The 26,048-nt window shown below is 42.2% G+C and overlaps 2 protein-coding genes across 2 annotated transcripts in view; one reads left to right on the forward strand and one right to left on the reverse strand.

The window, feature by feature from the left end:
* The window catches only part of syn3 (synapsin III), a 128,420-nt gene that overhangs the window by 53,980 nt on the left and 48,392 nt on the right, over positions 1 to 26,048 (forward strand). Inside the window, exons 5-6 of the mRNA XM_082511866.1 lie at positions 4,313 to 4,469; positions 5,234 to 5,323. Of these exons, the coding sequence (XP_082367992.1) occupies positions 4,313 to 4,469; positions 5,234 to 5,323 (247 nt within the window). The remainder of the gene's footprint in view (positions 1 to 4,312; positions 4,470 to 5,233; positions 5,324 to 26,048) is intronic.
* Positions 5,420 to 23,966, reverse strand: LOC309692945 (metalloproteinase inhibitor 3). Its single transcript, XM_082511870.1, has 5 exons — positions 23,612 to 23,966; positions 13,777 to 13,859; positions 12,005 to 12,116; positions 9,696 to 9,817; positions 5,420 to 7,761 (listed from the first exon to the last, which is right to left on the reverse strand). Exons 1-5 carry the CDS (start codon positions 23,949 to 23,951, stop codon positions 7,564 to 7,566), a joined length of 855 nt encoding a protein of 284 aa, XP_082367996.1. The 5' UTR covers positions 23,952 to 23,966; the 3' UTR covers positions 5,420 to 7,563.

Here is a 26,048-nt window from a genome sequence, read left to right on the forward strand (position 1 = left end):
CATTACTCCGACCTAAATTTACTGCTCTTGGTTGGGTCACTCATTCGCCTTAACACTTTGAATATGACTGGTAGCATTAGTGGTTTTTAGCCAGCACCCTGTGTTAGGTTCCCATTGACTTAAGGAAAAACTGCCTTAGTGTGTTCAGTCAAGTCAAGTGACAGAGAGCTATACCTCATGAAAAATGTAAAAGTTGTAAAGAAAAGCATCAGTCCTGTAGTTGTCTTGAAGTAGGAAATGTTCCCCATATATACACATAAAACGATTGTGGCCTGATTGAGAGTTTTTGCTCTGGAGTGCGTCCTCCTAACAGGAAAGCACAGACTTTCTCTAAGGTGCATTTCCCTCTGATGACAGGGAGCCAGCGCGGCACAATGCACCATTGTGTACGAGCGCTGTGCTGATCCTCGGTATGTACTGTTTGACATTTGTGGCATTCCCGCCGAGTTCTACCCCGATTATGCTTATCAATGAGAGACAGACTGATGGTGGAAGATAAGGCCCTCACCAGCTTTTGAAACAGCCGCAGGACCGTTTCGAGAACAAGTGTTCCCCACAATTCAGACATCCCTTTGGAACCTATTAGAAGGTCAGAGATTCTGTATGATAAATGGATCTGGAGACCAAACGGCAGCATATTGTCCTGAGTTTTGAATACTTTCCTGCTCCAAGAATGCTGATGAAAACATCCTGTTGGCGCCGTTGTGCGGTACATTTTATGATGGGCTTACGTAACTGCCAGGCTCGATGTGTATTCACAGCCACTATAAAGTGTCCTGTTTTAAACATGTTTATCTGTGCTTTGAGGATTACCTGCCTTGTGCTATGACTCTTTCTGTCCTATAGAATTTGCACCTTTTCTCACTGGAGCAGTGAAAACACAGCACAAGCTCATAGCGTTGGCTGTGTTTTTTGGGGGTTACTCATGAAACCGAAGCAGAGCAAATATTACTTTGGAGATGTTAGTCTGTCTGTGTGACAAATTAGTAATCACCCTTCATCTGGATCTATTTTCTGTCACCCGTTTCAAGGGGAAATATTTTACCGTTGGAGCAACCAAATGTTCCCGTGTTCCCCAGCTAGCTGTTGACCTGTGTTTAAAGGGTTGTGTGATGGATCTTACTCAGATCAGAGCTGTAACCATTTAACGAAATATTCAATTCAGATGTGGGTGAGTATTCAGATGCTGAAACTCATCCACAAAGCTGGGGGAAACTGCAGAGTCAGGCAGTTTTTCTCTGTGGGTTTGTCACTGGGAGTGGCTGCATTCACGAGCAAGGAGTCATGAGATGGAGATGTTGACTTAAAATAATGTGAGTAGCAGCTCCCAAACATTTTCTATGACTTATAATCAGCACATACTTTAGCTCATATTTGCACACAGCTCCTGTTGTGCAGTGACACCTCCCTGTTCTGGGGGCTTTTGTGAAGTGACTGTAAGAGTGACCTGTTGATACTGGACAAGTCACCAGTCTATACCAGGCGAACACACAGAAAGTGAGAAGACCTCAAACTCTCACATCCACAGCTAGAGCCAGATGAGAGTCAACAGTTAACCGTATCATTCTGTGGGAGGAGCACCTGCACAGACAGGTAGCAATAACATGCACGCGCCACACAGAACCACCCACTCGGTCCCTGTCTGGCTTACTTTACAAATCCTGTCTTATCTGTGGCCTTATGAATCCACACGGATCCTTTCTGTCCTCACCTCCTAATCTATATCTGTGCTCTTCCCCCATCTGAGCCTCTTATTAGCCTTTTATTGCACTGTAACCTATTCAAAGGCCACATTAGAATATCGCCTGTGAAGCAGTGAGTCTCAGGGCCCGAGGTATTCGCATCGTAAAACATAAACGTGCTGCTTCAGGGTTAATCCGTGGCTCGCAGGAAGCAGTACTTTAACAGGATGAGTCCAGGTGAAGACACACAAAAGCAAAGTTAATGGGTGACAAACTTCAGTGATGCTCTGCTGCTCCTGCCGTCATTAACTCTAGCCCAGTGAAATCCCACTGTGCTGAACGACCGCTGCGTCTGCCCGTTCTGTTATAATCAAGTAGTGTAATCAAGTAGGTTGTTTGAGGCTAATAAGGTGTTCTTTGATTAAACTGCTCGTGCACAGTTGTAACCAGGATGGAGTTTGCTTGGAACAGCACGTCCCGTGTTTAGGAAGCAGTCGAGTCTGGTCGGGTTCTGGGCTTCAATAAACAGCTCCATCCAGTATAAATAGCAGAGCCTTTGGTCTGTTGCCACTGCGGCCGAGCGCAGCAGCAGCAGGGAGGAACAGCTGTAGTCGCTCTGTCGCCGAGGACAGATCACTCCTCAGCCATCCTGCCAGTCTTCTCTGTGCAGTCTAACATGAGCAGCGCTTGAGGACCACAGAGTCTGCTGGAGGGCCTTGCTGTAATTTCAGCCCTCTACCTACTGCACGCACCTGTGTCTGTAACTGCAGGTAATCCAGTGGCTTGCTGTGTACCTTTGTGTTCTGTTTTAATACGTTTAAGTATATGTCACAAGGGGAATGTGTCAAAAGGCGTCTCCCTTAGCAACAAAGAATTTTCCCACTCTGTAGTTTCCATCAGCTTTATATTGCCTCAATGTCTTTCATTGTTTTGGTTTTATATCCCACAACTTTGTTTGGGTTTAGTCTCACCGCTCTCATCAGCTTGGTTTCCACCTGCAGCGGGCTGATGCTTCCTGTCGGAGCATGTCAGATTTGGTACTAACCACGGAAACATGAGTGCGAGGATTTTACCAGTCTCAGTGTGTCGAATCTTTGTTTCAAAGCCACTGGAATCTCACAAGTATATACAATGTGTCATTTTACATTAGTGTCATTATGCACCAAGTTCTGGAAATGGGTCGGTGAGTCTCTCATGACCAATTTACTAAATATGGACACTTTGTGTGCAAGCCAGACGTCACTGTATGATTGAGATCAATTTTAGAGCCTGATCAAATTAATGGGCGGGGCTGATAAATTGGCTGTTTGCCTGTATGTCTGTATCGGCTTTTATAACGGCTGGTAAATTAATGAATATTGGAAAAAGTAAAGAACAGGCGGGAGAAACACCCTTATGAATGTCGTTATGAATGTCGATGTTGCACAATTTGTCCACTAGAGGGCACCCTGCAGCATCCCGTATGGTTAGAACACTAAAACCTGATGTTCTGAGCAGAGTGCGGCACAGCGTAAACTATTCATCCGTAACTCGTTGTCATAATAAAACAAGATCTTCATTGCCAAAGTAAGGACTCAGAAATTCACATAACAAATGTTTATTTCCCATGTCCCAAAAAAAATATCCCCTAACATGTCAGGTTTTCAAATGAGCAAATATTGGTCTTATAGTGGCCGGGCTCTAATAATTTTTACATCAATGTAGCAATTGGCAGGAACATTTGTTTAGAACTTTAAAGTTTCCAGGTAAATAAATAAATAAAAGTCAAACTGAATTCTCCTTGTTACTATGAAATGTGGGCTAGTTTAAAAGAGGCTTTCAGGTGGGTGATGGGGCACTTGGCTCTGATCCCAGAAAAGTGTCTAAAAAGGAAGGATTAGGCTGGGTTAATTGGATAGATGGTTCAAAAAGATTAGGTGCTGCAAGGAGCATTACTTTACCCCATCAGCTCGATGCACTGAACAACAGAGGGCCTGACTGTAAACACAGCGTCCAGATATAGTGTGTTAATAATGTGCCAACAGAGCTGTCAGCCTGCAAGGAGACACTATGCTGGAGATGTTTGCCCTCAGTGCTGTTAGGTTAGGTGTTAAACAGGAAGTTGATTGTTACATGGAGGAGTGGGTGGATGGTTACGATCTGCCAAAAGAGTCACATATACGTGTATATGTGTAGATGTATAGATAAAGAGAAGTACTGGACAAACTAAACTGGATCCTATAACGACACTAGATGAATATTTATCAAATACCATGATTACTTTTTTGTCCAACAGTTTTTGATACAGTTTACTTTTGGTGAAAAGGAAATCACTAAAGTCTGTAGATGTCTGGCACGTCTGGGTGCAAAAGCTTGCAAAGATTTCATGTTGATCAGTCAGACCAGGTATGCTGCTTCCTGCTTTTTCTGAACACTCAAGCCACACTATGTAGGCATTAAGGACATGTATAACACAACCACAGGCTAGAAGGAGCCCGGGATTGAACCACCAACCTTGCTTTACTTCTACCTATTGAGTCAAAGCTGCCTGGAATTCTTCGCTACTCTAACCCTCAACAGCCTAACTGTATGCTTAACCTTGACAACAGGCCCAGTCTGATGGTTCCTTTTCCATATCCGTCCTGCTGCAGGTCCTTCAAGCCAGACTTTGTTCTGATTCGCCAGCACGCCTACAGCATGATTCCCGGTGAGGACTTCAGGAATCTTGTCATCGGCCTCCATTTTGGCGGCGTCCCGAGCGTCAACTCCATCTTCTCCATATACAACTTCTGCAGCAAACCCTGGGTGGTAAGCGCTCCGTAACGGCTCTCTTTGCTATACTTTCACCCACACAAAGGTGTCGCAAAGTCCCTCCCTCGGCAGCTGCCTCCGACTGATTTATTTGTGCTAATAAATGGAGCTGCAACACCTGTGATTTGAGCTGGCCAGCAGAGCGGGCGGCCTCGGCCACCACGTGTTTTTAGTCACTTTGTGCTGAGAAAAGCTACAAAACTGCAGTGAAAAGTATGTAGATGCTTGGCTTTGAAAGAGGTCTTAAATTTAGGTTTAAAGCAGGAAATATGCAGCACAGTTTTGTTAAAGGTGCCATTCTTCACTATATATTTACAGTTCTGTTACTCATTCTACAAAGCACAAGTTAAAAAATGAGGTGGTTGATCACCAGTAAGGCACCTATCATGCTGTATATGTTAACCAACTGCTGAATGCGACACGTTTAAAACAATGAACCGAAGCAGGTCTGAAGACAAATCTATTGGAAAGGAAATTCCAGCACCTCAAGAATAAATAACTCCAAGAAAGTATTACCTCGGGGTGTAAGCAAATGGATTATTGATTTTAGAAGAACAGGTGTTCAAACCCTCACACTAACAGGTGGGTCTAACTGTACCAGGCCACATTTTATAAACAAAAAAAACCAAACAAACCTGGAGTTTCAGACGATCCATATCCTCTGCTCCTAAAAGTCGTTAACACGCATGAATCTTATAGAAGTTTCTGTTTGTCCTCCTTGAATAATGACGTCTTCCTGTCTTGTTTATTTCTGCTTGCAGTTTTCTCAAATGATTAAGCTGTACCGCTCCCTCGGCCCTGAGAAATTCCCCCTGAATGAACAAACTTTTTATCCCAACCACACACAGATGGTGAGTGCCCCGCAGATATTATTCTTTATTTCAACGGGGGGGGGGGGGGGGTCCACTCTCACGGATGTGCACAAAAATCACCCAAGACCTCCTGTGGAGCATTTTTCAGTAAGTCTTTATTATAAAAATATAAAACACAGAAATTAAGTCAAACATTTCTACAACCCCAACAAGGAAATATCCCCAACCCACATAATTCATAAATCAGTGTTTACACACAGACTGTACACAGCTTCCTTGATTGGATTTTTTTTCCTTTTGACTGATTTCTGTGTTAAGCAGATAGTATATTTACATAAACATGAACCACAGAAATAATGACACAGAAATGCCACAGCTGGAGGAAGAGCTCATTATGTATGGAGGTGAAGAACGATAAACTAAATACTGCTGAAAGATTCGGTCATAAAAAAAAAAAAAGAAAAAAAAGTGAGCTCCCGGCTAACCTTTGCTCAAAATGCTGTTTAAAAAAAAAAAAAAAAAACAAAAAAAAAAAAACAGAACCGAAAACCCCCCCCCCAAAAAAAACAAATAAGAGAAAATATAGAATTTCGTAGAAATTAAAGGGATTAAAAAAAAAAAAAAAAAAAAAAAAAAAGTGACACAGATAACCAGAAATGGACCATAAATGAAACACAACCTAGTTAGCCTAGCTTCACATAGTCTGTAAATAGCACAGCTAGCATAACCATCTCAACATATGAAACATACACAGTAGTGTTTGAACGAATTTTAAACCACCGTAGTTTGTCCTTCCTCTCTACTATGCTATGCGAGGCAGTTTACAGTATCCTGCTTTAAGCTGCCATAAACTAGGCTAAATCACTGCCAAAAATAGATGCATAATTAGCACAAACATGTCAGAGTGATATCAGTATTCTTTTAGCAAACCAACAGTTTCTGTGCTTGGCGCTCTCTTAGCATAAATTACGAATGGGCTCTTCCTCTTTGTGAGGCCAGTCTGTGTCCGTTATTGGAATGGAATGAAGGGAAGTAAAAATAAGAGAAAACCCCAGACGGGAACAGGCGAACAAGAATGAATTTAGTGACAATATATTGTTACTTTCATTTATATATAATGTTCATCTCAAATAGTTAAATAAAAAAGATTGAATATACACTTACAAAATATGTCCTTCTCTGAAACCTCTGTTATAGTTTTAATTTTATCGGATTGGTAACGAGTACCAGCTTGGGGGGGTGGGGGGGATTATAATGAAGCCAAAAAAACCAAACTACCATAATAGTACCATAATGTTGAATTTGCTGATGCTGGTGCTTCATTTAATACACTGCAGTGAGTTCACGATATTATTTGGCCTGTTTTTCTTTTATGCACATATACCACATAGTATAACCCAATAAACATATAAATAAATGTAATAGAGGTTTCAGATGAGTTGATTTCTGTAGCTTATTTTATATACAGCAACAAATAAAATATCACCATCTCTGCAAGAAATCGGGCGCTTCCCCGCGCTGGCACTGTGTTACTTTTGTGAAGCAGTGCGCAACAGTCGCGTTAAAAACAGGAAGCAGACTTACTACCATTATAAAGACGTGTGTGACAGTTCAAACTGAACATAACCGATACTTCACTGTGAAATATTGTCCATTTCACAAAGGGGTTTGAAGCCAAAATAGACGTGTATCGTTAACATATATAATATGTTGGCGCTGTTTCGGCCATGTTCGGTATATTGATAGCAACAAGCTAGCTTTACTCAGCAAATTTACAAAGGATCATCTTCGTAGTATACTTCGTCTGACACCTCCTGGCTTTTGCTTTAGAGACTTCTCCTCGTTCAAATGATCCTGACACTAGCTACTAGCTAAACTGCAGGTTGCTAATTGAAGCCAATGATACTGATGCTGTAAATAATACTTATGATTAAATCTTTTCAGAAGCTCTCAGTAGGTTGAGCGAGGTCTTACACTTTTTATTGGCCCTTTCTGTCTTTGTCACCGATGTCAACTTGGTGCAAAGGACGGAGTTTGTAGTACAAGGGAAAAGGAGCCACAGGACAAGCTGTACAAATAAAGGGAGGGTGGGGGGTATTATTTTCTATCAGAAGTGCTACAAACAGGCACTGTAATAGATTTGCTCTTTTTTTTCCTTTAAAAAGGGGGACATCACCCAGGCAGGTGAGCTCGAACAGTCCTGTAATACTCTAAACATGACCAGGGATGGGACGGAGTTTGGGAGGCGGCAGCGAGTTTCAGTCAGAGGGCGTTTGTGTTCAGGGGTCAGTGGCATTGATGGTGGTTTTATCACGGGTGGTCATGCCTCGGTACCAGCTGCAGTAGCCCTCCTTCTGCTGGATGCAGGCGTAGTGCCGGGACTGGTAGCCGGGATAACCGAAGTGGGACAGCATGTCCGTCCATAAGCACTCGTTCTTGGAGGTCACGAAGCAGGGCAGGTAGTGGCAGGGCTTAATCTACAGAGAAAGGAGAAAAACCCGAGATGAAGCCTGACAAGCACTATCCCATGATTTGGCATGTTGCTAGAACATACATGATACTGAGTTATAACAGCTTTTTATTAGTGCTGTCAGCGTTAACCTCGTTAAAATGACGTTAACGCCATAACCACATTAACGCGGCAAATCTCCGTTAGCAAGTTAACGCGGATGGCCCCGTGCGTGGGGCTGCACGGCGTCAATGCGTTCGCGCGGTTAGCACGTTAATAAGTTAACGCCGTCATTTTAACGCTGACAGCACTACTTTTTATATTATAACTAAATATCATACCATAGCGCTAATTAGCTTAGCACTTATTAGCTTTGAAAGAAGAGGTTAAAAATGGCGGAAAATGGTTACACTAGTTGAGCTTGGATCTGGCTTCCTAGGTAGCATAGCAAAAAGACAAATAAGCAGATTTTGGCAGTATGAAAGATGTTCCCTGAATACTTAAACAATTTACCGACTGCGTTTTCTCAAATCCTAAAGTACTTTGAATTTACAGTATTTAGGTTTATTTATGGTTCATTATGAATTAGCTTAATGAGTGCTAAGAAAAATAGCTTGGATCTTCAAAAACACTTGACATGAAATACATGCTTGGTGAAACAAGCAAAACATGCATCTTTGCTCTACTGCCTTTCAGCGTTTGCTTTCAGGGATTTACTGCAGAAGATTTATTGATCTGATGGGACTGGGGGAAAAAATGGCAGCTCTCTAAATAACTAAGCTCAAACCCAGTAAGTCTACACTGGCACGTGCTGCTTTGTGCGACGGAACGTTGACATCTTCCTGAAGCAGCGAGAGTTTTTTGTAGTTTGTCAAGGATTCAGTTCGATGTTAGCCTTTCGTGCGTCACCACTCCAGGTGCTCACACAAAAAGCAGCTTCACAGATGAATATACAGCCTGAAGTGACAGGAAGATTCACATAACTAACCGAGTCGTCACACTTATCTGGATATGAATTCAGCAGCAAATTCAATTAGTACATTAAAGGCCACGTTTGCCATTTTTGGCTGCTTTTGTTACTCAGGCCAAGAAAGTTCATCCTCCGTGGCTCAGAGATGTCTGACATAACTTCTCAGTTCGAGTGCTTCTAACGATCTGTAGAGAGTAATAAAACTGCCACGACATGCTTCTTCGCGCTCCAGTGCCGTAAGTCCTCATTTGTGAAGCAATGCGAAGGACAGAGGAGCTGGTTTTTTAAAACAGTGCAGTGATTTCTGTGTCTGCTTTGCGCTTAAGGGCCGTCACCATGACGCCTCAGCTGATTGATTGCCTCCTTCGATTGCCTCTGGGCTGCTGCCACGTACAATCTGAGCACAGTTTACTTGCTTTGGCCCGTATTGGGAACAAACAGGTCTCCCTGCTAATCCACTTATACTGATAGGGGCCCGGCGCGTTAGCAGATGTCCGCGGCGCCGCTGTACAGTAGGATGTTTATGAGGCGTTTCGGCAGCTGCGCAGCAGCAAGCTACATGTGTGAGTCACATGAAATGGGAGGCTTGAGCTGATTCCAGACCTGTTACTTAATTCCCTGTGACAGTAGTAAAACTTGTTTTTTTCTCCATTTCTATCCCAGCTAAACATCCGTGATGAATAATAGTGGGAATTAGACACTTAAAAAGGAGCTCATATTTCAGTCTTGATAAAAAATAATCCGTTCAATGGCTTGCAGTAGAATTAATGATTGATTTGATTCTTCACACAGAGCCACCATAACTAAGTATACACATCCTTCCTCCTGTACTGTTTAAATCCTGTTATATTAATCAACTTTATAAGTGGTCATCCAGCAGGATAACATTTGGTTGCCTTTGCAAAAATGAGCAGCAGTAAGCTCCTCTTGAGCCTCGTCTTTCCTCATCTATCATATCCTTGTTGGGACAAAGGTTGCCTGTTGACACTCACCCTGCAGTTGCAGCCCAGCTGGTAGCGATGGTTGATGCCTTTCTTCTGCGACAGCGAGAGGCGCTCCCACCGCTCGTTCAGGTTGCACAGCCCCGTGTAAACCTTGCCGTCGTAGACTCGTCCTGTGGAAGCACAGGATATTTGGATGTCACTCTTAGATTGTGTTCTCACCTCTGTATAAAACGATGTTTAAGTACCTCTTAGTCTTTAAAACGGACTCTGGAGTCATGCAAACAGATGTGAGGATTTGGCGTTTTTCTTTGCCAGACACACACATGACAAACTGAATCTTCGACTTTGGACGAACCAACAGAACGACATTATCGACCTAATTCACAGAAATTTTAATATTTTCCAAGGCCTTAAGGAGCGTATTTACTTTTCTCTCTCTGGCGCCCAATAAAAGCATCTGTACTTGATTAATGTGTAAAGACCCACACATTAATCCCGACTCAGGTCACGATGCATGCATGCCACTTATTTTGTAATCGTTTCAATATAACACAGGATACTGTAGTCCCATCACTCAACCAGTCCAACTTATTTGCCCATGGTAAGACAATATCATACAGTAAGCCCATATTAAACCAGCACCTCTATTTCTGGATATCCAAATGTCAGCAGACATCTATTTTTAGTGCTGGACCATTTGCACCTTACGGACTCCCGAGACAGGTGCACAATGGCACACTGCATGTGCTCGGGAACGTTTCGATGTCATCAGTGTTGTCACCTCATGGGAATGTGACAGCTCACAAATATGTGCATCTTCGACCCCCAGTGCACCTCCCAATCGGCCTGCATCGTTGCACTGGGATTACTGGAGTCGCTTGCGGGTTTATTACATGGTGCAGAGTGTGCGACACGCACCTAAAATACTAATCGGGGTCAGCGCCCTTATGCTTGATCAAAAGAGATTTTTGCAGCTCACGCTGGAGGCCTCGGTGTGTTTAAATTGTTCTTAATACAATCCTAATTATATGGAGTTCTTTCTATAGATGCCCTGGCAGGAGCGAAAGACACTGATGTCCCCTCGCACCCGGACTGGGTAAACATAGCAGTCACTGCCCAGCAACGCCAGCTCGTTGGCTTGCACTGTGCGATGCAGTTAGAGTATTTACAGGTCGGGACTTAGCGACAGTTATATACACCAAGCACAGCAGGGTCCAAAGTAAACTGCACCTCTGTTAGAAATAGCAACTCATAAAGTGCTTCTGCTGGAAAATGCCAGTCGCTTCCTGCTGGCTGCTAATTACGAGTTGTGTGTGTGAGAGGAAAAAACAAAACAAAACTGCAGTTTCTAGACGGCGAAGCTAAGGGAAATGAGTTTTAAGAGGGCCATTCCTTTGCCACCTTGCACGGTGGCAAACAGTAGGTTGTAATTAGTGGGAAACTTTGTGTGACAGGACAAACCAAGAAATCCTTGGGGAGGAGAAGTGTGTGTATCTTGCAGTGATGCTGGCTGGAAGGCCTCTGAATGTTTTCAGCACCCATTTGGTGATAAAATGGATTCAGTTTGGATTTAATCATGCCACAAGCTCAAAAAAGGATATATTGAGAAAGAGTGTTGCTAACAGTTACACGTCCTCTGAGACTGTCACATACAAGCAGTCGCTAAGTTTATGTTATTATGAAACAGACCGCGAGTGGTCAGTTATAACTTTCTCTGGTGCTATCACAAATGATTACCTGAAGCCATTTATCAGAAATGCCAAAGGCAGTAAAATCAAATAAAAACAGTTATTTTGGACAATCAAAGACCTTCACAATGAGGATATTTTGTAAAAGCAACTTTCAGCTCTTATCCCACCTCCATACCCTTTAAAAGGCCTGTTTGATGTTTGATGGCTGAGAGTTAAGTCAGAATTAGGTGCCAGTTACACTCAGGGTAAAGCTTTGGCACTTAGCTGTGAACATTCAACTCGGGGGAGGAGTCTTTGGAATGCACCAATTAATCTCCTCATGAAGACTCTGAGCCCCTCCCCCTACACACAGAGTGGAGCAGCCACTCCAGAATGCTTTTTAACCGAAAACTAATTTTAACCAAAACTTAATCATTGCTTGTTCCACTTACATTAAACTCGGCACTAAAAATGACTCTGAGGAGCAGACAGCCATCGAGCAAAGCTGGATAGCTTAGCTTAGAGTTTCCTTCATATAATTTGATTACGGTGACATTTTCTCCCTTAGCACAGATTTCTGTAAACGTTGCATAGCCTCGCTTTGAGAGGGTTTCTCACACTTAACGTTGATTATTTCAACAGTCTGAGTAAAAATCAGTCAGAGCAACGCTCAAAACCACGGCTCACCTGTGATCAGGTACTGGTATTTGTTGATGTCAAACTTCACACCGCACAAACTCTCCGAGGCGTCTGTGTAAATGTGCTGCACATGCTGGACTTTTTCAAATCCTTTGTACATCTGTAAGACATGAGAATCAAACATGGAATTACACCCCCATGCTCTTTAAAAATAGGAAAGTGTAATGTTTCTGCACCATGGCACTCCATCTCTTCCTCAACCTCCACATATAAATAATGACGAATGGAAACAGCACACTGGCTTTATCAGATGACATTTCTTAAGGAGCGCCTCAGGGGAGAAGGAGTATTTGGCTCTGCCCTCAACCTAATCATAGATAACATAGCTACGTTGTGTAATATGCTTTCACTTTGATGGCGTTTTGGCAAGGTCACTGCTAAAATCCAGTCCTTCCATTCAGCTCAGTCATGTAGAGCTCGAAGTGAATGTTTGCTCTGAGAACTTTCTGGATTTTTCTTCCCCTGGCAGTGTAATCTATTTGTCTGGGAACAACAGGAAATCCCTGTTTAGATGCGGCGTTCTGAGAAAAGCAGAACAAACTGTTACTTAAGCCAGAAACTGTGGCACTTTGGGAAAGCCAAAGGCACAAGTCTCATAGGATCTGTTGAAATTTGAAAGGAATTGTGTAAGTTATTAGAGCAAAGCACTGTTTTCAGTACAAACCAGCAGACTGAAATACAAATAAATAAACCAAGAGGCTCAAAGGCCACGTCTAATTGCTGAGGATAATCCCAGAGTGGCACCTGCTATGCTTCGCCATCAACAGGCCACTTGATGTTTTTGTTACAACCTGGGATTTTACTGATGCATCGCATGACTCTACTGAAATATTTACACTCAGAGTGAGGAGTTTGGTTGAGCTCTAATGCCCGAAAGCCTGCTAATCCTCCAGCCTGGCTTCTATCTGAGCAGCAGGCCGATGTCAGCATCTGTCAGAAATATGCAGCGTTATGTAAGAATATAGAGGAAGTAAAGAATGAGCTTTCAGGGCAAAAGATGCAGAAATTTTACAATTTATTTGCTTCAGATTAAAAAAAACAAAAACCTTAAATAAGTGACAACACTGGGGGAAAAGCCAATCTTTACTAATAATAATCAGCATATTTCTTTCCTGTAGTGTGACAAAAGAAAACTAGATAGGCAAGCCTCATATATACATGTATGTGTGGATATTTTCAGGCTATACAGGTAACGTCCCATGTCAGCAGATGTCATGGTTTCATGGAGCTCAGGATTAACTTGTCATCACTAGCTAGTACATATCATTAGCTAATAATAGCAAAATTCTTTTTCTCTGTTCATGAGAGCTAAAGAAAAATGTATATAAATCTTATATAGAGACCATTTTAGAATATTTAGATAGTTTGTGATTGGCTTAGTTTAGCAGAAGAACTGGAAACAACCAGCCATTTCTGTAAATGTCCAGTCAGTTGCTAATATGACTTTGAGTTAAATATGGCGCTGTAGTATAGTTAGCTATACTACAGCGGGAAAAAAAACAAAACTTCGATATTGTTAAACTACTCTGTTATTTGTATAACATGTTATTTGATCCTGTTTTTGAAATGTAAACAAAAGCAAGATTAGATGTTTCGTTCCTTTTGGTCGTTTGCTAGGTGTCCTGGAAATCTCTTCTTGGTCATGTTATTGCACAAACACAGGGATTAAACTGAAACTTGCCATAAAAGGATTTTGCTTTCTGTAGCTTTGTATTTAACTCAGGCAAACAGCATCGGATTAAGCAGATGTTTGTTCTCACCTTCATTTGCTTGACAGTGTAGCGCATGGTTCCAAACGGTCCATCTCTCAGGAGCTTCTTGCCCACCACTTTAGCTCGAATCACTGTGAAGAGAGCACACAGGTGCATTCCTTTTAGCGTACAACTTTCCAAGCAAATAAACACATTGCTTCTGTTAAATGCCGTTTCAGGACCAGGTTGGCACCACAGTTAACCATTTATGCATTACTTCCATTTGCTGAGAAAGCCAATAGAGAAAAATCACTAAAGGAAAGAATGAGTTTGATACAGAAATGGAAGGAAAAGAGTCTGAACTAGAAAGACATGGATGTCTGCAAATAACTACTCTAGGGTGGGATTGGAAAAAAAACATTCATGTTCACTGTTATTAACTTTTGACAATCTGAATACTAAATCTTCACATAATTAGGAAAAAGTGACTTTAAACAAAAACAGGGTCCCATCTTTGGGAGTACAGCTTGACAACGATCTTATCAGAGTGCAGGACCCTCATGTAAATGTTGGCGAGGTGAAAATGCTTAGCGGCAAGTTTGATTTGTTTGCTTTCACTTGTGTTGGCGTAAGGGGGCTTATTATGAAAGGCCAGGAACTGGGAGTGTACAAAACGAGTGATCATTTGAGCTGCTGCTTCAGCGCCTGCCTCGAGCTGCGGGCCCTGCATGAGCTTTCAGTCCCGCTCTGAAGTTCACCTGCTGCCCAAAGCCCAACAGCCACAGACACAACTAACACTGACTATGTTTGTTATCTTCTCCCTGTGGAATTTCCTTCCCAGATTCTTTGGGGTTTCACATTCCCCAGAAAGGGGGGAGAAAGAAATGAGGCATGTGGCATCTTCTGTTGGATTTCTGTTTGTCTAGCTGTCCTGCTAAAAGGCAAAAGGAAATTGGGCATAAAACTACAAGTCAAATAGGAAGCTATTACAGCATGGCCACCCAAAAGTGGTGACCACAGATTTATTTTAGTTATACGGTCCCCTATTTGAACCGAGACTTTATTTATGCAACACACCAAATCCTATTTTGAAGCAGTAAATTGAGCAATGCAGCCATCCAGGAGCCTCAAACAGATTTTGTGTTACTTTTCATTCATTTCAGTCTTCTTTAGTAGAAAGCGGTGGCATTTTGTTAACTGTCACTGTTAATGTCACCAAATAAAAGATTAAATCACATTAAATCGTAAATTAATAAAAATAACAAAAAAACAAAAAAACATGGGTCACTCCTTCCAGATTCCAGCCCCTGCCTGCCCTCTACTTTCTGAACTTTTGCAATAACTTGGTGCACAGCATTTGATCCATTAACCTGTCAGCTCGCTCTATATGAACTCAGGAGCGCTGCTATGTGATCAACCTCTGCTAAATGCATCTAAATGCTGTCTGACAGACGTCTGCAGCTGCAATTACAACAGCACAGGAGCACAATTACACAGGAATGTGCAGATATAACTGGATACTTTTGCCTCATTTCAGTACACTGCCGCCATTATTTTCAAATGCCACCCGAAAACGCAGTTTCATTCTCTGCCCCGGCCTCAAAACCAACCCTCAGGACTAACAAATGTTTGTGTTTGACGAGTCACAGGTCAGCTGATTTAGCTGAAGTACATCCAGATAGGACCCCTTCGTTTTTCTTTAGACGAAGGCCACTAATTGGCCTGTGATAATAAGTGTGACGCACCAAAGACAGGATTTCCTCGAATTGACCTCCTCTGCATTCAGCAGTTATATTTGCAAATGACCGCAGAGTTGCCAGCTCACATATTTAAACCCATTTCTCACATTACCCTGGTTCATCTGGAAACTACAGGTATACTAAGTAGGTACTTTCTAAACTTCTTTTAGTGTTTTTGATTGACTCAAAGTTAGCAAACTACGCTAGCTAACCTAGCCTGGCTTCCAGGTCTAAAAAAGGAAGTCAACAGCACTTCCAGCCTTAAATGTGTATTCTTTTTAATGGCCAGCAGGAGGCGATCATCTGATTGCAAAATATAATTTGTATAAAAACATTTAGTTTATCAAAGCTAATATTTTAGTAAAACACTTTTCTTATTAGTTTATGGGGATCATCACCAGGTTCAATAAAACCTGAAGTTAGATTCAAATAAAGAACATAATTTACAAAATTACAGCCATCGTTTCTACGGTTAATGAGTGGAAGCTAGGTAACCTAGCTAAGAGTGATAATGATTGAAAAAAGAAAAAAAAAAAAGTTTGGCTTTAACAACTTTTGAACTAAACCAAGTAAAATAACACGTGTAATAGTTTTGTTACAAAAATGTATTTTAATATCAGTCATGTATTACCTGGCTGAAGGTTCACTCCATCTTGTGAGGTAAATATATTAACTATTACACCATAGCCATGTCTGTCATGTTAAGTTTAGGTTAGCGAAACCTAACCCGGGCTTATGCAGTGTTCTTGCTATTGGAACTGTCAGTGACGAGTGAGGAGGAGGAGTCTTTCCCTGTGGTTGTCACTGCAACTGCAAGTGTAACTAAAATATGTATGAAGAAAATTTTGATCTGGAAGCACCCTCATGAGAAGAAATTAATCTCTTTGCGCAACAAAAGCAGTAGGCTAGGCCCAGAAAGGAAAGAAAGTTGACCTCAAGTAGTTCACCAACCTATTGTTATTCAAAACAGGCTATAACCCCCCACCCTCTTCCGCCACTACCTCCCCTCAGAACACTTTCCTTGTGACGCACAGGGATTCATCTTCTGCTGAAGACCTGACACACATTTTCAACAGTGGGAGTCTTTTTGTCATAAGAGAGGTAAACAGGAAATAACCTGAAAAAAAAAAAAAGAAGAAAAAAAAATCCCCCTCCACTCTCTTGCCTGAAGCAGGCGATTACACAAGCATGGATGCAAATGCTAAGTCTTAAGGTGAGCGTGTAATTTAGTTAAACATTTAGCCAGCCTACGTACAATGTGGCAAACTGCAAGCATGGCAAGAATAAGGCTAGTCGTTTGAGTGTGTCTGTGGATGTGTGAGGGAGAGGAGGAAAGCAAGGCACGGGGCGCGTGACGCCGATTTTGGTATGCAGAAAGTTGTCCAAGCTTGAGGAGGCGAGTAGGAGGAAGAGGAATTCTCAGGACGACACACTACCACGCTCAAAAATAAACACTGAAACCGAATCCCCAATGCAGAGCTTTATGTCAGGTGAAAAACACTGGCGCAGAGAGCATGCAGCGCTCGCTCACATGCCAAATGGAGGGAAGCTTATGAAGCACAGGGATTTTTCTTTCCTATCACTCTGATACCATGATGGTCGATTTCTGCCAAATCAAATATAAGAACCTAACAGTCTTTAAATTTGGCTTAAATGTGCTCAAACGTAGCAGACCTCTTAAAAAGTACCCAACTGTAATGTCAGTCATCAAGCTTCTAGCTAATATTTAAGCTAAGTGAATACCAACACACAGCTGGTAATGCCAGACAAAGCAAAGTGCAGTGCATGAAAACGAAAATCCATTTAACTGCCTGTGAATTCAACTTCTTATTCACCAAATTAGAAAGTTGATTTCCCTTCATTAGAGGCTCCTGCGGGATCGAGCGACAGGAACCTTGAACCAACTACTCGTTTTAATGTTGCCGTCACGCTAGCAGACCTCAAAAATGCTAGTTGCCAGAGTTAAAATTGGTACCCTTTTGCACACTTTGGCCAAAGTATCTAAAACACAGCATCGTGCTCTACAATGAAACCTTGTATCTAAATTAGGGAGTATGCTGAGAAAGCTCTGGGAAAGGCAGTCACAACCCAACACTGGGTGTTATCTGTGCATCGTACTACCTTTGCACCCGCTTTGCATTTTCCTCTTCTTGCTTTTTATCTTTGCCACTCACCGACTTGCTGTTACTCACTCAAATCACCAGCTGCCTTTCACCTTTTTACCTGTTAGACTGCAACTGTTGCGTAAATCTTGGTAACTCTGACAGTTAGAGGTCAGTACAGATCAAACAGTACTTGTTACTATTCTTTCAAGTTCGCTAACCTTTAATAAACATACTGAAGCTGAATAAATGACAGTTTTTTGGTTTATTCTTCATTGTGTTTTCATGTATGAGTGTTGTACCATTGTGCGTCGCCCCTGTATTGGCCTCTTGTTTTGGAACAGTTAACCTCTGGGTGGCTGTGTGGTCATTAGAAGGGAAGGGCGGGCTGGACATTCGATACGCCTGGCTCAGGGGACGAACATCCCAAGCTTGTATGGAATCCAGACTCTTTGACATCTCCTCGAATTTTAACTCACTTGAGGAAAAGTATAAAAATCTGATCCAAGCTTACATAATTCAACGGTGGGGGGAGAGAGCAGATGCTGCTAAAGGGAGTAGCTATTTACCTGAATGCTACATAACTCATTAATAGGAGGATGAGGTCACAAAGCTCAATGCCATGCATCGCTCTAAACCCACTATGCTTTGCTTGTTTCACTAAGCTCCTCTATGGATAGCAAACATCCACAGTGGGGCAGGATCCTTTCTTTCAATGGCCTGATCCCCAATCCCAAACCGAGCATAAACGCATATCACGCTAATCCTCAGCTTCTAACTCTGTTTACAGCGCAAGCATGTAAAAGTTTGCTCCTGTCACCTCCAAGCATTTTGGGAATGAGCGGCATTACGAAGCAATATTGAATTTCATGGTCAAAGCTTACTCCCAGACCTCTAATCTTGCTTCGGGAGGGCTTTGGAAAAACAAGTGCTGCACATTTCCTCCTTGTGAATGGGCTGCTTTAACCCAGCTGCCTAGTAGAGGCCAACAAGGTCTTTGCATAAGGCAGCAGCCAGGTCATTGCCCAGTGCTCAGGTATGTAGCAGGGGAAAAAAAGAAAACAACAAAAAACAACCAGCTACAACTCTGCCAACTCTAACAGTAGGCAGTACATTTTGGGCCTTTCTATCACATGACCACAGAATAAAGTCCAACACAGACAGGAAACTGCAGCACATGCATGCTTTTGTATGTCACAGTTTTAGATTTGTCAAGTAAAAAGGAGACATTCTGCAATAACCTAATTTTCAACCCCTTTAACCTAATTGTGATTCATCCAGTGGAGTGCCTGCGGGTGATTGTGGGTCAGGGCCAAGAAACCAAGAGGGAAAATGCTTTGAACTCCACTGATGGTCTTAAATTTGGAAGATACAGGCTTTGATGTTGACGTTGAGAATTACAGCCCTTCTCTCCTGTCAAATGAGCATTTCAACCCTATGCCGTGTTGTTTTCCACGTCTCCGAGTCCAGCGAAGAAAGCAGGTTTCAGTTTGAGTTGACAGAAAGAAAAAAAAGACATTCAGCCTAAAACAACAACAATAAAAAGATCTCTACACCAGTTATACAGTTAAATTGTCCATGATTTGGTAATTGCACATGCTGGGAGGCTACACTTGACCCAGAATATCCTGTGAGCATGTGACCTTTTAGTGTTTCTGAAGCGCTTCTCATCGAGGGACTGGAGGTGCGCAAGCAAACCGCAAGCATTCAAAGCACAACCCAAGCTAAGCCCAGGGCCTTGGAAATGGGATTTGTGGGGCTCACAACTGATCGCTGGCCCCCATTGAAGTCAGTCCCAGATTCTACACTGCAAGTCTCATGGGGTGCCAACACCACAAGCTATCCAAAAGATCTGAAGGACTGTGAAAGGCATCGCTTGAGCGTTTGTCAAACGGGGTCACTTGGCTGAAGACACACCCACAGGCTCTGTGATCAGTCCCCACCAAAGAGAAAACAGCCATTTTGGGGCTGTAATGTCACAGTTTCTGTTATCTCCCCTTATAAACAGTGGGATCCTCTAAAGTATGACAGGCTAAACCTGCACCACCTCCTCCTCCTCTAAGATGCTGCAGAGGATTCACCAAACCATCATTGTGAGTTGCTGCCCACATCAGAGCTAAATGAAGTGACTTCCACCTACAGAGGCACGCTGGTTCTGTCCTCGGAATCTGAGCAAAGAGAAGCCTCCTTTTCACAGGCAAGTCTGGCAAAGCCTTAGGAAAAGCAAAGTCTTGTGGAGCGATTATGACACTCTGAGACTGGAAAAAGGAAACTGCAAATGAAAATGGCATTTTTAAAGTTACACCGTGTCCTCGATGTGACGTTTTTCTTGCTGCCAAGGGGTAATAAAAATATGTGAACTGAACAGGATGTCAATCGACGAGAGAAAAGCAGGTTTATGAGAGCTGCTGGATTCTGGAAATATGAGCTTTATTATTGTTTATTGATGGTGATCCATATGCTAAATCGTTAAGGTTAACAGAGCATTTCAATGGGAAAATCTACTTTCAGAGTTAGCTGACACCACTAGCTTTGTGCCGGTATGAATACCATGCTGTACATTGAAGATAACCAACGCTAAAGCTTCAAGCTTAGCAATTTAGGCGTTGCTACCTTGATGTTTTGAAACGTGATGTAATGCCTCCAGGCTCATCCTAAACCAAATCCTCCTCTGAGACTAATGGGGACCTCAGAGCCCCCAGTACACCTCTACAGAGTTGGATGCTTTATAAGAGTCAGAGGAGTCACCGCCTGCTGGCTGCTGAAGAGAATGCAAGTTCAAGGCACTTAAGCCTTTAAAGTATGAACTAGAGATGGCACGATACCACTTTTTTTATGTTCGATACTGATACCGATATCATAAATTTGGATATCTGCCGATACCGATATGAATCCGATATAGTGTTTTTTAATCAACAAAACTGTTTTTTAAATATCTTGCTGCATTTTGTATAAGTTCATACTCAAGTTTAAAACAACAACTACACTAAAGCTATTCTGTTATACCTGTATGCAAAAAAAAAAAAATTTCATAGTTCAGCAATACTGATCAATCTAATAAACTTAAACCTACACCATCCTCCCTATTCTGGTATTTTAAAGAGTACTTGGTGTAAATATTAAGCAACCTAACTAATAGGGTTCCAACTCCCAGCAACAAAAATAAATAAATAAAAAATAGGGAACCACCCCTCACGCTCCACCTCATGATGCTTAATCGACGTAATCAACCTTAATTTGATGCAGTGTGAAAAAAAAATGCACAGAAATCAATTATTTTTCAAGAAATATTAAATAGATTCAACATCTTTCTTCAACAAAATTGCAGACTGCACAGATGGTACCTTCCCAAAGGAAAAAGTACTATAGCTTACTAGGGTATATATATTAGACTTAATAGTTACTATATACAGTAATTGACTTCTATTCATTTTACATCAAATTAAAACTTTGGGTGTCAGATAATTATTTATTAAAAGCTAGACATTTTAAATGAGAATAAGAAAGAAAAGTATGTCTTTGTGCCCCCTTTTCCAAGTTAATGCCCTATCGGCCCCCCTGGCTAAACTTTGCTAGATCCGCCCCTGCACAGTTACCAGCGTCAGCTACGTAGAAAAAGATCCTCGAGTAGAAAGTAATATTAAATACATTCTAACAACAGCTGATCAAGCTTAAACGTGCTGCTGTTGTTCAGCCGCTGGTTTCCTCTTTCTGGTGCAAAGTGGGCCAAAAGCAAACCAGAGACACGGACTCGCGACAGAAAAGCCGATCAGCTGATCGTTAAGCAGTTTCACCATTGAAGTAGCAGCAGGAGAGGCAGTCGCTTGTTAAGCTTAAAGCAGGAATGCTTTACAAACATTCAGAGATGGACTTACACACTTGCTTTACTTCTCTCGGGATAACTTTATCGGAGATGAAATGCCGGGTCGCTAGCGAAGCTCCACATGCTATCCAGACCACCGACAGGTCCTGCATGCCACAGCCGCTCTATCACGTGATGCATACTGCTCCGACGTGCTAACGTTCTGAGGTGAGTTACGGCGTGTTGCAAGTTTTGTGAGGTGCTTTCGTGATATTTAATGGATCGGATTACATTTTTTTATTTTTCTCCGATATCCGATCCAGTAATTTAGGTCAGTATCGGACCGATACGTAATATCGGATCGTCCATCTCTAGTATGAACCATCAAATAATTGCCAAAAAATAAAATCTAACAAAATTACAAATACACCTGTATATTAATTTGGATATATGAGTTTTAGTTTGTGTCATATTTGTTACATACAGCTTTGTTATACTATTTATTGCTTAAATATATATTGTGAATTTAATTGTTTCAGGTTGGGGTGTGTGTTCAAAAATGAAATCACACTGATGATGTAGAAGTCTCAAAAAGTCATGTATCAAATATGGTACACTTTGCATTGCAGGTGTATTATTGAATTCTGACCAATAAGCTGTGTCCATCTTTTATCTACAGTTTATGTTCACTACCTTCAAGTTAGTTCGCTTAGCTTAACTTAGCATAAAGACAATGAAAAAAGGAGGAGCCAGCCAGCCTGCTTATGTCCAAAGACTCAGCTATAATTATAAAGTTGAATAAATAATGTCTTCTTTGCTTAATTCATACAAAAGCTTTGGCTGCAGACATCTAAATGTAGTCAAAAGGGCACTTTTAGGAAGTCTGCTTCACCTTTAAGAATAATGGGTATCATTTGTGCAGTAAATTATGATTTGGTGTGTGTATTTAACATGAAGAAGTCTCCAGTTTCATTAAGATTTTAAGGCATCAGTAACTAATGTTCTCTATAATCGTTTTCAGCCTCTACTGGTTACTAGTAGCAAGTACAAGATCATTAACAATGATGTCAGAGTGTGTTCATGTGAATTAGCTGACAGTAGGTGTTAGGGCAAACACGTGGGTTTACACACATGGTAGCTGTGTGTGTGTGTGTGTGTGTGTGTGTGTGTGTGTGTGTGTGTGTTCGTTCTGAACTGAGAGATTATTGTTTGAGCTCGGGCTAAGGATTTTAGAGTACCTCATGACGGTTCACACATTTTCAGGTCAAATGAGATTAAAACAAAATATCGGCTCCAGTCAGAAACCCAAATGCGAGTCTGCGCTCCTCGTCTGCAATAAAAACCGCCTTTCTGTCCCATCTGAAACACTTCAGCCCTCTCTCCCCCTACAGCAGAGATCAAATGATCCTCGGGTCTTTACTGGTGTTATCCAACCACAGAGGTCAGGTTGGACCGGCGTTCCAGGCTAAGCCAGATCCTAAATTCATATTATTCTGGGCAGTCAGAGAAAGCACACCCAGGCCAGTAAAACAAGCCATGTACACCTCGACCCTCCACTGCTGCTTTATCAACCCGAGGCCGGGGGTACTGAGCCACTCAACACAGAAATACCAGAGCGTGCAGATAAATAAACAGTATTTGAAACATGTAAACTCACTGTGGGTCTTGTTTTCAACTGGTTCCAATTCACACCAATCAAAGCACATTCCCCCTCACCCACCCATCCTCCCACCAGAACACAGCTTTGGGAAGAATGTGCAGACATTTGTGTCCCGAGCAAAAGCGGAATATTTGAAGTAAATTAAAAGTCAAACAGTTTTCTGACACACAGACACGCACAGAGCAACAACATTCAATCATCTGTGTGGGGAAGCCTGCTAAGGATCATCAAAGCAGATGCTGGAGGAGAACTCTGCACTCGCTCCGATTTAAACAGGTGGGACCACGAGGTGAATTGAATCAGGTGATTCTTATACTCAGGTCCTCAAGCGTCTTCATCAGTTTGGGACATTTTAAGCTCTCTCACTTTAATCAGCATCCTGCACTGACCAAAAACTACCAGAGTTTATTAAAAATGTCCAATTCACAGTGAGAGATCCGCATGCGAAAACCCAGAAAGGACTGGAAGGAACCAGTTTTTTCACGCTCCTGTGACAAGCAAAGCTTTTATTTTAACATCTGACCTCCGTGCAGTGGTTAGAATAAAGTCACACTAATTTTCATGAGTATGAGAGGGGGGGGGGGAAATCGGGGTTACCCACCTATGTCGGAGTTGCAGAAGGCGTCTTGGGGGTGCGTGAGAGCGCACGAGCAGCCCTCCGTCAGCTGGTTAACATGCAGGGTGCTGAAGATAAACAGCAGGCTGACCAGGTACACTGAGTGCATTTCTCCAAACTTTCTCACTCCCTCTCTGGAATAAAACTGTCCGACTAAGTCCGCTGAATCACCACCACACGCTGGCTGCTGCTTCAGTAAGTAGTCAGTAGATGTAGCAGGTTCTGCGAGTACCGTCCACGTCTGTAGTGCTGCTCGTCTGTCACAGCTCGCTTCTCTCTGCTCGAGCGTTTCTCCCTGATCCCGCGGAGGAGCACACGCGCACATATAAGCGCGCGACGAAAGGTTCACGCCCCTCCCTCTTCAGAGCTCGCAACCAGTGCGGCCAATCACACGCTATTAGGAATAGCAGACACGATGACATACTGGAACATTTCCCCCTCTTCATCTTATTTTCCCATACAGACCTAAATATAATAAAAACAACAACAACAACAACAATAATAATACAGAAACATAAAGTAGAGAATGAGATGTTAGCTAAAAAAATATGCGTGCAACTGTTTGATGTTGATCACAGAAGGGAAAGTGGGGTGAGATAAGTGAAGCTCAACTAGTAAAAATGTCGTCTAGCGTCATGTTCATTACAAACAGGATTTAGTTATGTAATAACTAATGAAAGACATGTAGATAGCCAGTATGAACTCACATGTCATACTGGTACATAAAAAAAACAAACAATTAACACAGTTTCTAAGTAGAAATGAGCAACTAATGAATTTAAAGAGTTGTTTATCAAATCTCATTCACTAGATTAATTCCAGAAATACTTTATCTCCCCCTCTCCTCACCCCCTTCTGACTGCAAGAAGAATAACTAAATAATGAACAATGTCTCCTTTATTCTTTTGTTTCCTTTTTGCTCATTTCTCACCGAGGAGCCTCACTTAGTCATCCTGCCCACCCTCTGACGCCCCCTTTAATTACTAATGCTGAGTAATAGCAAACACAGTCTGCAGCGGCAATCCGAGGCAACCAGATGACTCTTCATCTCTGCACAGTAAAATCAACAGATGTGAGGGCAGAGAAAGCCACTCTCTTCTTTTTTCTCTCCCTCTTTAAGGTTGATCATCACTGTGCTTGAAGATTCATGTGGACCTGTGGATAGCTTCACTTTGTTTTGCAAAGGCTTTACTCAAGCCACCTGTTAGGCACATTCAGTTATATTAGCCAGTTAAAGCCTCTTTCCTCTCCCTCCTGACTGCTTCACAGATCCGCTGCTCTGTCGCCACCGGGGCTTATCTGCTGAGAGACTGAGCGAGCTATGTTAAGTGTTCACGCTGCTCGTGGTTACATAAGCGCGGCACAAATAATCATGTCGGGGAACTCTGACCCTAGATGGGCCTTCATTAATGGTTATCACGCTTTAAAGAGACATCGCAGGCACACCAAGGCTTAATTTTGTAATTAGCAGGGTACTGATAAGCATGTGAAATTTCAGTTTTAAACTTTTAATCATAAAATTTAAAGCTGACTGTTTGCCTTGTACATGTGGTCCCATTATGCTCGTTTCTTGGATTCTGTTAGAGTAAATTTGCACAACTCTAAACTCTTTAAATGCTGTTTTAGCACCTCTTTAAGCCAGCTTACTTCTGATTGCCTGCCCCTGGCAAACTGAAGGTTTGAACAGCCAGTGGGGGCGGGCCTTGTGTAACTGCTACATTAAGGACATCCCATCTTTTTGACATCATGTAGATCAAAAAGTTGAGAAGTTGTTGGCAGCATCCATTGATTTTACTGCAGAGAGATTGCTTGTTCTTGGAAAAGCATATGCCAACTTTGAGAAAATTCAGTCATTTAAAGGCCACTTAATGGATGCTTTTGTTAATGTGTCACACTCAGAAATACTAACAGGCTGAAATACTGCACAGGCACCTCAGGACTTTCTGTTTTATCCCTCACCCATGACTCGCATCAAGAACTCATCAAAAGAAGTCAGTGTTTGTTCAGCGGTACATTCAGGTGTAACGCGTCAACGCATTTCAGCCAGCAGGACATTAACCATCTGCGGAAATTCATTTTCACAGTGTGTTATCAGAGGTACAGCCTCATCCGATGGTCAACAGCAGCTACATTTCCAGCACACATTATTGAAAACACGTCAGCTGCGTAATTGTATTCAAGCACAGAAAATGCCCATGCTGTTAGTACTGTTAGTTCAGTCTCCGACCTCAAATCCAAGCCAAATTTATTGGCATCCCCTACTGAAGCAGTGAATCTGCATGTGTCATTTGTGGCTTTGGCGATGAAAACGGGAAGGTCCAGACTAGCAGGAAGTTAAGGCCGGCTGCAGAAAGGAGTGATTCACTTGGGCCAAATGACATATGACTTCATAGCAGTGGAACAGCTCTGCATTTCTAACATA

This window comes from Aulonocara stuartgranti (assembly GCF_965226115.1).
Source record: "Aulonocara stuartgranti genome assembly, chromosome: 17".
NCBI classification, from domain to species: domain Eukaryota; kingdom Metazoa; phylum Chordata; class Actinopteri; order Cichliformes; family Cichlidae; genus Aulonocara; species Aulonocara stuartgranti.

What these genes read in the sequence shown, in the direction of transcription:
- LOC309692945 (XM_082511870.1), bottom strand. Translation starts at nt 23,951, where the DNA reads ATGTGCGCGTGTGCTCCTCCGCGGGATCAGGGAGAAACGCTCGAGCAG. An exon ending in ACACTGTCAAGCAAATGAAG is followed by an intron (nt 12,117 to 13,776) that starts GTGAGAACAAAC and finishes CATGTCTTACAG; the next exon opens with ATGTACAAAGGATTTGAAAA. An exon ending in AGCTGGGCTGCAACTGCAGG is followed by an intron (nt 7,762 to 9,695) that starts GTGAGTGTCAAC and finishes CTTTCTCTGTAG; the next exon opens with ATTAAGCCCTGCCACTACCT.